General features: G+C 39.6%; 1 protein-coding gene across 1 annotated transcript; it reads right to left on the bottom strand.

Annotated features, from left to right (window-relative positions):
* Window positions 1-246: 246 nt before the first annotated feature.
* Window positions 247-10,760, bottom strand: LOC119820764 (zinc finger protein 120-like). The gene is made up of 4 exons (XM_038339357.1): window positions 10,692-10,760; window positions 3,023-3,149; window positions 2,766-2,826; window positions 247-1,651 (listed from the first exon to the last, which is right to left on the bottom strand). Exons 1-4 carry the CDS (start codon window positions 10,692-10,694, stop codon window positions 646-648), a joined length of 1,197 nt encoding a protein of 398 aa, XP_038195285.1. The 5' UTR covers window positions 10,695-10,760; the 3' UTR covers window positions 247-645.
* Window positions 10,761-11,530: the final 770 nt, after the last annotated feature.

The raw sequence follows: 11,530 nt of genomic DNA, 5'->3' as shown, positions 1-11,530 counted from the left end.
CAGGGCATCTGTTTCCTTCAGCAGACACAAGGAATCTGACTCCACTTTCTTTTCTCCTATATCTCTGCTTGGAATTCCCGCCTTGCTCTATTTTTCCCTGCCATAGACCCAAAGCAGCTTCATTAAACAATGGTAACAAAATACATTCACTGCATATAGAGGGGAATCCCAAATCATTGTGTAGCTGATTATAAGTGTTTTGGCTAAAGATCTTACCAAATACTTTATAATAAGAACTCCTCAGTATCTTTTTCAGGTAGTCAATGTTTATTTTAATAGGCAAACATTTTAACAGATTGTTGCAAACAAAAGTTTTAATTGTATATAAAGTATAAAACTTTATCCCATTGAATACATTTATAGGGTTTCTCTGCAGTACGATTTTATTTCATGATTTAGATTATTCACACATGCAAATGCTTTACCACAATGATTAGGTTCATGGAGTTTATCTCCAGTGTGTAATCTTTTATGCATTTGAAGAGTACTATGAAGTGCAAAAGTTTTACCACTCTCATTATATCCATAGGGTTTCTCTCCAGTATGGCTTCTTTCATGCCTTAGAAGATGACTGTGCTGTGCAAAGGCTTTATCACACTGATTACATTCATAGGGTTTCTCTCCAGTATGGCTTCTTTCATGTTCTCAGAGACTACTGCAATGTGCAAAGGCTTTACCACACTGATTACATTCATAGGGTTTCTCTCCAGTATGGCTTCTTTCATGTTCTCGGAGACTACTGCAATGTGCAAAGGCTTTACCACACTGATTACATTCATAGGGTTTCTCTCCAGTATGGCTTCTTTCATGTTTTCGGAGATTACTGTGGCACACAAAGGCTTTAGCACACTGATTACATTCATAGGGTTTCTCTCCAGTATGGGTCCTTTCATGTTTTCGGAGAATACTGCAACGTGCAAAAGCTTTACCACACTGATTACATTCATAGGGTTTCTCTCCAGTATGGCTTCTTTCATGTTTTCGGAGAGTACTGCAATATGCAAAGGCTTTACCACACTGATTACATTCATAGGGTTTCTCTCCAGTATGGCTTCTTTCATGTTTTCGGAGAGTACTACAATGTGCAAAGGCTTTACCACACTGATTACATTCATAGGGTTTCTCTCCAGTATGGGTTCTTTCATGTTTTCTGAGATTACTGTGGCACGCAAAGGCTTTAGCACACTGATTACATTCATAGGGTTTCTCTCCAGTATGGGTTCTTTCATGATTTTGTAGATGACCATGACTTGCAAAGGCTTTACCACACTGATTACATGCATAGGGCTTCTCTCCAGTATGTGTTCTTTTATGCCTTTGAAGATTACTGTGATATGCAAAGGTTTTGCCACACTGATTACATTCATAGGGCTTCTCTCCAGTATATGTTCTTTTATGCCTTTGAAGATTACTGTGATATGCAAAGGTTTTGCCACACTGATTACATTCATAGGGCTTCTCTCCAGTGTATGTTCTTTTATACATTTGAAGATGACTGTGATGTGAAATGGCTTTACCACACTCATTTCCTTCAAAAGTTTTCAATCTAGGATGTGCTTTTCCATGCCTGTGAAGATGACTGTCACATTCAAAGGTTTTAACACATTGAGTATATACAGAAGTTTTCTCTCTAGTTTGATCATTTTCATGCCTACAATGATAAAAGTACATATGAAAGCATTACTACATTTAATACATTGGTGAATATTTTTATCTGTTTAAATTAGACAATTTAATACTATTTTAAAGAGGAATTATATGTTAAAGTTTATCACCATGTTTACAATTTTGTTCATTAATGCTCACATTTCATCTTTGAAGATAACTGATAACAGCCTTTATTACATGGTTCACATTTACAGAATATTTTTTTCTGTATGAGAACTTTCATGTATTTGAAGAGAACTGAAAAAACTCAGAGCTTTACCACTGTTATTGCATTCATAAATTTTCCTGTACTGTGAGTGATACTACATTTGCTACGTGAACTAGGACAAACAGAAGTATTTATATAGTCCTAGTACTTGTGGTGCTATTCTGAAATGTGAGATAGTTGATATATTTACAATGAGGCTAGAAAACCAATTACTTGTATACTGGCACATCAAATTCAACAAGTATACTCAACACGGGAACTGCTATGTGTCTTCTACTTGTTCTGAGGGAGAAGTATGTTATATCTTCACATCCCTATGCTCATGTGGCTTGTATCCAGAGTAATATATGATATACCTAGTAAAGGAAGAATAACAAATATAAGGTTTTCCCCATTGAATTTTTACAGTTTGACTTTCTGTCCACATAGATTATTGGTATCTGGATTAAGGACTCTCCACAAAAGCTGCCCCTTGATTCATGATTCTAACTGCCCCCTCACTAAACTTAACACAGCCACAAGTATATGGGTTAAACTACCTTATCAATGGACTATTAATGTAATAGTTTTAGAGGCATACTTATCACCTTTTCAAAATGTCTGTCTTTTATAATATGAATATGAAATAAATGGATTGACAACTTCACAGTGTAGCTCTCATATTATGATTCCAAAGGTAATATAGGTTAGGACATTGTTTCCTTGACTTCTTTCTTAAAAGAATGACTTGCAAATGCAGTTCATCTATCTGAAATTAAGGTATATGATTTTGTGAGAATTTAATAATCATCAACATACTATTATTTACACTGTGGCTTTTGTTTAAAATATATAGGATACATTACAAATTCTTCAGTTACATTTGTATCACCTTATACATGAAAATTACCTTTCATGTCTTCTAGAACTTTGACAATGTTCTTGAATATTATGGTCTTCCCAACTGTATCCTAAAATATAGTGCAAGAAAATGTATGTTATATATTAAAAATTATTAAAAAAATTAGTTACCATTCAAAGCAAACATTACAACCATGCCTGATTTATTTACCCCATTCTTCTTTCTCAATCATATTACAAAAGAGTACTATTAACCAATGAACAGTTGTCCCCTTATTTGAAACATGAAAGATAACTCAGTCTTACCTATAGTAATGAGGTTTCTGTAGGTCTCCAGCATTACATATTTGTAGAGATTCTTCTGGGAAGGATCCAGCAAAGTCCACTCTTCCCAAGTGAAGTCAACATGCACATCATCATAGGTCACTGCATTCTAAAATATAAATATGTACAACAGAATGCATGATTTTGACAACACTGTAAATATATACATCTTTGACAGTATAGTCATATAATTCTGATGTTCCCCATACTTATTTCATGACATGAACATCATAATTTAATCACCAAGTCACTTTAGAAGCAAACTGAATTAGAGGTTCACCTGTCATTTTTGAACCCTTTGAATGGGATATCACCTTGCAAGATACATAAACAGAACAACAGTACAGAGTACAGATAAGAGAAATTGTATGAATGAGTAATTCCTAACTACTAAAAAGAAACATAAGATGAAAAAGCTGGATGCATTGAATCATGCATCTAATCCTTGCACTCAGAAGGAAGAGGCATGTATATCTATCTGCCTCTGAGTTGAATACCAGCCTAGTCCATGCAATCATTTATAGGACAGCCAGAAATACACATTAAATACCTGTTTCACATGAAAAAAAATCAATCAAACAATAAAGATAGAAATAACTCATAGGATTTTGCTGAAGTTTCACTTCAACTCTTTATTCATCTACAAGAAACCAGAAGTGCCCCAATTTAAACTGCAAGATAAATAAGATCTTACTAAAAGGCACTGTGTGTTTAAAAAGTTATGAATGGACAAATGAAAATAATAGCAATTAATATGCTGATTACAAATAACACAGAGCAGGAAAGATAGCTCAACACTAGAGTTCTCCTGGTCTTCTATACGGGTGAGCTCACTAATACGGGAGATCATAACTATCCATTATTCCAAGTTCAGGATCTTTGATTAATGTAAGGACCAGGTACTCACATGGTGCATATCCATGTAAACAGGTAAAATACTCTTTTTAAAATAAAAAAATTCAAAGCAAACAAAACAGGCAGGAATAAGGTTATGCAATCCAATGACTCAGAAGGCACAGGCAGTATTAATGTCATGAATACATACCATCCTAGGAAACATAATGATACCCTCTGTCAAATTTTAAAATTGAAAATATGGGTGAAGTTCAGTACAACAGCATATGCTTTATAGGAACAAAAGCATCATACAACAATATAAAAACAAAATCGTCAGGAATACTGGCCATCCCAGCACTTGGAAGTCAGAGTCAGAGGATCTCTGAGTTTGAAGCTAGCCTGGTATACTGAGCTACTTTCAGGACAGCTAGGGCTACACAGACAAACCTTGTCTTCAAAAATAAAAATGAAAACAGTAGGCTACCAAACCACCTTAGCACCAAATAGCAATTAATTATACTGCAATGATGCAAATATTTGTTGCATTCTTTTATGTTGTATTTGTTTAATTCTGTGAAGCTGTGATACTGGGCTGGTCTAAAATACTTGTTTCGCCTAATGAACAGTCAATAGCTTAGTAGGAAAGAATGAGAAGGGCTGGCAGTCAGAGAGAATAAATAGAAGGAGAATTCTTAGAGGCAAAAAGGAAGGATGACCAAGAAAAGGAGAGAAAAGCATGGGCCAGCCACTCAGCTACACAGCAAGCCACAGAGTAAGAAGTTTAAAAATGTATTCAGAATAGAGAAAGATAAAAGCACAGAGGCAAAAGGTAGATGGGACAATTAGTTAAGATAAGCTGGCTAGAAATAAGACAACCTAAGACCAGGAATTTATAAGAAATAATACACCTCAGTGTATGTCACTTTTTGAAGATGGGTATCAGGCACCCAAAAGAGTAAAAACAACAACAATAGGTTTCATCCTCATAGCTTCATGAAATGAACTCTTACAATCTCTTCACTGGGTTTCTGACTCTGCTAAACATGGATGCCAGTAACAATGCTGAATTGTAACCATAAACTAAAAACCCATTAAATTTTGACTCGTTTCCAGGACTAGCACATGATGAATGGTCCTGAAAAGTTTAACTTCTTACCTGATAGACACTAACACACTTGGAACACAGGTGTAGCAGGGTTTGTAAGAAGTTGCTTCCTAGGACTAGGAATCACTTTGCTTACTCTTTACATAAACTGAAGGTTTATGTGGATGGAGTCTTACTCTTGGAGCACCTTGCTAGTCTTCCATTCCATGGCAAGGGCCTTCTCTATGACAGTAGTAAACTCCTTGAAAATCCCAGCACTTGGCTGCCGCAGGAAACTACCTTTGTATTTTCACTTACTTGAGCACCTCTTGTTTTCTTTCTTCTGTAGACTGGAATGAATCATCAGTAATAAACATCCAAGAGATCCAATATTTCATTTAAGGAATTAGCCCATTATTTTTTAATTGTGCTTTACTAAATTTTCAGGTCATAGGCAGATAAAGAAAGATTTTGTAGCCAAAATATCACATAAATGACCTATCTGCTATGGAGTCTATCCTTTCCAACTGAAATCCTATGATCTCAATTGTTGCAAGGAGAGGGCCGCTTTTTCATCCCAGCAGCCCAGCTATCTTAGCCATGAAATAACCACACTAAAACTGTATTAATTAAAACACTGCTTGGTCACTAGCTCTAACTTCTGATTGGCTAACTCTTACATATTAGTTTAACCCATCCCAATAAATCTGTGTATTGCCACATGGCAGTGGATTACCGGCAAGATTCTAACCAGTGTCTGTCTCAGGTGGAGGATCCATGGCTTCTCTCTCTCTACCCTTCTTCCTCCCAGCATTCAGTTCTGTTTTCCCTGCCCAACTAAGTTCTGCCCTAGCAAAAGGTCAAGGCACTTTCTTTATTCATTTATGATAATCTCAGCACACAGAGGGGACTCCCACATCACTCAATCTCTACTTTCTGGCATTCCTCTTAAGATTTACATCTACTTGGTCCTACAAGAACAGAAATTAAGTAAAAACCACAATTATCACAAAATTACCACAAAGTGACCTTGAACTGTTGTTTCTGACCCCCCAGCTACTGGTACTTCTTCCAAAGAGGCCACATGCTCTAGAACCCTTTCTGAAAAAAAGAGATGATTTACTGCTATGGTTCTGCAGCCCCTTAGACTTCCTGGTGTTTTCAGGTAAACTCAGCCCCACTGATGCCCAATCCCAAAACAATATAGAACAATATCTGCTTCCTGTCAAATGGATTATAGCACAAACTATAGATTCTTCTCTATCTACCTGCCCAACACCATACACACCTAAGAAACCTCTGCAGTTCAGAAACTCCCTTTGTTCCCTGGCACTAAGCATCACTGAATCATACCATTGCAGCTGGCAGTAGCAGAAAGTTAGAAACATTTTAATCATGCATTGCTAAAAGACAATCAACATCACCATAGTTCTACCAGCTTTTAAACGATTTGAAAATTTATAAGACAAATTTGAAAGTAGACTGCAATATTCAGAACTTCTAGACACCAGATTATTAGTTTTCAAATCACACCAAAAGCACCACTCTACTCTGTGTGATATTACACACAGTGATATTACAGGCATAATATCCTGCCATGCCAGGGCTGCAGAGTCACCCTTGCCCCAGGAAATCCATACTCGGGGAGGCTCAGAGGACAAGGATCACTGCCCATGTCATTACATAGAGCAACAGAACTACAGCCTGGCTCATGGTCCATCCAAATCCCAGCAGAAATCACAACTCAACAGACCTTCTCCGAACACCCTATACTCGCTATAGCATAGCTGTGGTCTTCCTTACAACTCATCACAACAAAAGTAGAAAAGAATTCTGGAAAGAACCTGCAAGCTACCTGCCACTAGTATCCCTGATTGCTAAGCCTTCCCAGAATCCCTCATTGGCTAGGGCCACCATGCTGGGCCCCAGTAAATTATCAGCTCCCCTAATGGGTGATCAGAGATCAAATGACTCAGACAGCACAGAACTTCCTGTTCTGCCCTTACAGCCCAGTAGACATGGCCCTAGTATTTTAGTAGAGATTCATCCACTTTTGTAGAGCATACCCTGTTCCTCATCCAAAGCACAGGGTCATTTGTACACATATTCCATTACACACTCAATGTGCAGTACAGCCAACCCATCGGCTCATACCTGGGAAATCCTGCAGCCAAATACAGGTCACATTCACAACTTTTGTTAACAAAAAATGGGCCATGAATTAGAAGATAATAAGGGGACATGGAAAGGCTTGAGGCCAGAAAAGAGAATGTGGATATGATATAGTTATAATCTCAAGAAATTATTTTGAAAAGTTGAAACAGGATTTATGGCTATGTGCTTCAGGAAGTAGGGATTTATACTAGCACATCAGAGATTTCTCAAACCTTTTATCTCGGGATGTGTATTTAAAACCAGTAAAATAACAGTCATGTTAGGCAAGGCCACATTTTACTCAGATCTATTTTGGTTGAACTACTGTAACTATAGCAATTTGGTTTCATAAGTCCAGTTCATTATCCAGATTCTTGATTGCCTGATCTGTAGACATCAAGAAATGACCATCAGGATATTTATGGAGGACCTAAAATTGATTAGCTGGTTCCGCAATGTTAATCTCAACTACTGTTGAAGTAGGAAAGTTCTATATCACTGTCCTGTCTCTCCCTTCTGCACTGTGAATCTACCAGCTTCAAGCTTTGTCTATGGACTCAGTTCTTGCAAAGATGCCACTTCATCTATAATCCTACACCGAAAGTCAGAGAGACTGGAGGTCACTCATTAGCTGTTTTATTTTTCCTTCTCACTGACCAGTCAAGGCCCAGTCCTGAAGTTGAAGGACTATCTACCCAACACTGGGCAGCAGAGGCAGGATTAGGTTTTCAAAGCAATTCTCAATTACACAGTGTGTGGCAACAATATTATAAGCTCACAGTCTTCCATGCCAGGATGGCAGAGCCTCCCCCATACTCAACAAAGCTCAGAGGCCAAGGGCCACTACCCAGGTCACCACAAAGAAAAATAAAACCTATCTGGCTCATGGTTCATCCCTGTCCAGGCAGCTCTGACAGCTCAGCCAACCTGCTCTTCCTGGACTGGGGATAGTCACCTTTGGGCAAAGAAATGCCCATGCCTCAACCACTGACTGCAAAGCTATATAGTATCCAGAAATGGATAAACAAGACTGTCAAATCTTGCCAACACAGGGTAAGACACAGTTTTGAAAAATTTCTTGCCTTTGAAAATGTTCTGTCAGCTACTCTAGGTCTTAGCCAAAATTGGTTGCTTCAACGTTGTAAATGAGATTTTGGGTGATTACCCAGGTAGCCAGCTGTCTCTGTCATTTGTTGCACATTTTGGAGGTTGCTTGATTGCACTTCCTACTTATTCAAGTAATATTATTCACCGTCTCGGATCTTCGATGGGGTTGAAGACTAGATAATTGTAGTTACTTTCCTCTCATGACTTGGCCAAGTTATTTATCTTACAAGAATTAAATTAATTGGCATAGGATAATTATTGAATATATTTGTTCTTATTTTATATAATTTTGTATTAGGCTTGGAACTCTCTTAAAGAAAAGGGGGAAGTGCTGTAGGAAGTATTACAGCTTATATTTGCCCGCATACTGGGGCATGGCCTCTTATACTATTTATGGGAAAGCCGAAGGTGCATGCACCACTGCTCTCTAGTTCCACTTGCTCCTTTCCCGCTGGCAGCTCTTTTGGATTTTGTGATTCAACCGGTCAAGTGGAGAATTCTGATTTGTGGTTTTCCCCTAAATAAATAAATAAATAAATAAATAAATAAATAAATAAATAAATACCTATTCCTTGATTCTGAGCTAGTGTGGAATTTCTTTTTTTTTTTCGAGAGAGAGGGTTTCTCTGTGGCTTTGGAGCCTGTCCTGGAACTAGCTCTGTAGACCAGGCTGGTCTCAAACTCACAGAGATCCGCCTGCCTCTGCCTCCCGAGTGCTGGGATTAAAGGCGTGCGCCACCATCGCCCGGCCTTGTGTGTGGAATTTCTTTTAAGCGGGTTGCCTGCGGCACTTTCTGATGGTCTTAGGCCAGTCCTGTGATAAGTTCATTTGACCTCCCCAAAAGGAGTCATGACCCACCAGGTTGAGAATCACTGCTCTAAACTGATATAGATGAACTTCTTAAAATGATAAAAAAAAATAACTGAACACTCAGTTATACTGATTTTGAAACAGAGTAGGCACTTCCCTGGTAGGGAGAATGCCATTAATAAGAGAATGCATGACTTTGTCCCATGTAAAATGTTAGCTGTTGAGTGTTGTAAGCTAACACATGGAGTTACAGCCAATAGACTGCATCTCAAACATCTGAGCTGACTTCACTGTGTCAACCAGGGCTGAACATATATATGCATGGGAGAGTTCACTAATTGCAAATTAAATACTTAGTAGTTCAGGCTATCCTCCCTAAACTGTACACCCACAGGTGTCTTCATGCACATGGAAGGAATTAATGTACAATGGGAAATTACACAGAAAGTCACACACTGCGCCCCATCATGTCCTTCTTGTAATGGACATGATTCTGATTTGTAAGTTGATTTGATTCTAAGTTGTAAGGCCCACAGCCTTAAACTTTAGTCTAAGACCTAGCTGTTATCCAGTATGTTTACCCCCTCCACTGTACACAGTACACCATTCCAACTTTTCTGGGCTGAAGGGAGAAGCCATGGTCCACGTGCAAATCCTTTTACTGTTATTGCAATGGACAGTCCCACTGTATGACTCAAACTGGTAATTTTAGAGCTCTGTGGAGCAGCATACTTGTAATCCAAAATTTATTATGGGGCTGCAGACAGGATCCAAGTTCACCTCAATCATCACAGGGGACACTGAGTAACAACTGCTTTCCTAAGAGCTGAAAAATGCAGCTGTTCTAGAATTATTATACTCTCCTGGCACACAAGATTATGACCCTGTAATGGCCCCAGAGCAGTCAGAGGCCTTTGATAGGGAAGTGGGTCTTCTGGCTGGTTGTAAATCATGGTTGTCTCATTTGTTATAGGAATGTACCTTAATGGCTGATTAATCCTGGTGAACAAACATTTGAATCTCATGATATTAATCTCTAACAGGCATGGTGCGCAGGCTAGCCATCTTTGAGTATTTGGGATGCAGCCCTCCCACACTTAAATTCTACTTTCTGTGACTTAATGATTCCTAAGAACCAGTAAATCCTCATACCATTAATTCTATTATCAACTATACTCTTCTACATCACAGTTTAGTAGTGGAGCGCTACTCTACACAGGAGAAACCCTTTACAAGCCGCACGAAATTAACTACAGACGGATCCTAAACCTAAATGTTAAAGGCGCAGAACATCTGAAGACCCAGGAGAGACCAGGAGTCTCCGCATTTGGCGAATGTGGTGATATCTCTCCACATGCATATAAGGTCGACAGACACCACCATCTGCAGCTCCCGACGCTCTGCTCCATGCAGACACAGCCCGGGCAGTGAAGTGATTCAGAAGCTGCCAGCAGAGCTGCAAGGATCACTTAGAACTACTGAGGCAGGAAGACGCTAAACTCCGTCTGTCCGCTGGCTCCCACCCAGCCAGTGGAGGACCCCACACCAGCCGCGAGCCACAGCGGGCCGCTCCAGCTCCACCTAGTTTCGCGACATTGGTCCCTCGCTTACCAAGCCCAGACACGCCTCCCGTCTGTGGAAAACAACCCCTCACTCACCATGGTGCAGCTGCCGAGCTGACAGGCTCTGTGACCACAAGGAAGCCCAAGGTGCAGTGTGTGAGAGAGCTGAACCAGAAAGGAAGTCTGGCTCCCGGAAGAACCCTCCCATCTGACTGGCAGGTCTGCTGGAGGATCTGATTGGCTGGTGAGGTCTGAGTGACGGGACCAGGTGGAGTAGAAGGGACTCAGCACCGTGGTCAGCAGTGGCTTCTAACCTAAAGACAGACCTGTCCCAGATTGGCTGGAGATTTATGCCAAATTCAACAGCAAGTCTCTTGCTAATATAAATCAATGGGTTCAGTTTTCAAAGGAAGTATACAAATTCAGAAAGAGGACAATCAGACAATATAGCACAAGAGGAACATTGGTTATATTAAATTTCATTTTTTAAGATGCATGAAAAAACTTTTTATTATATGAACTCACATACATATCTTTCTTTTCATCATTTGCATTTCTGGTGCCCCAAGAGGCCAGAAGAATACACCAGATTTCCAGAAGCTCCTACCAATCTGAGGTGGGTGCTAGGAATCAAACGGGTACACAAGAGGAGCAGTGGTGCAGAGTCAACTATCCAGGTCCCAAATATGTCATGATTGAAGATGAAGTGTTGCAGCGCTCCTGTCGGCTTTCTGGGTTGTTCTGCCAGGGCAAACTCTGACTCTTGCAGGCAGGCATTCTGACTGAGTGTGTGGTCTGTGAGCAGAATGCTGCAGCTTGCTTGCTGGCAGGGACCTTGAACCACCATAGAGTTGTGGCAATAAAAATTGCTCCAGCGGTACCTCCACCACGAGGACAGAAAGCTAAGGAATGGGCTGGATCTAGCCGTGAAAGCC

This window comes from Arvicola amphibius, chromosome 1 (assembly GCF_903992535.2).
Source record: "Arvicola amphibius chromosome 1, mArvAmp1.2, whole genome shotgun sequence".
Taxonomy (NCBI): Eukaryota; Metazoa; Chordata; class Mammalia; order Rodentia; family Cricetidae; genus Arvicola; species Arvicola amphibius.
This window is presented reverse-complemented; position numbering and strand designations above follow the sequence as displayed.

Excerpts from the sequence above, each read along its gene's own strand:
- LOC119820764 (XM_038339357.1), bottom strand. Across the intron at positions 2,827-3,022 it reads CAGAAACCTCATTACTATAG|GATACAGTTGGGAAGACCAT; the intron begins GTAAGACTGAGT and ends ACTATATTTTAG. Across the intron at positions 1,652-2,765 it reads AGTTCTAGAAGACATGAAAG|GCATGAAAATGATCAAACTA; the intron begins GTAATTTTCATG and ends TTATCATTGTAG.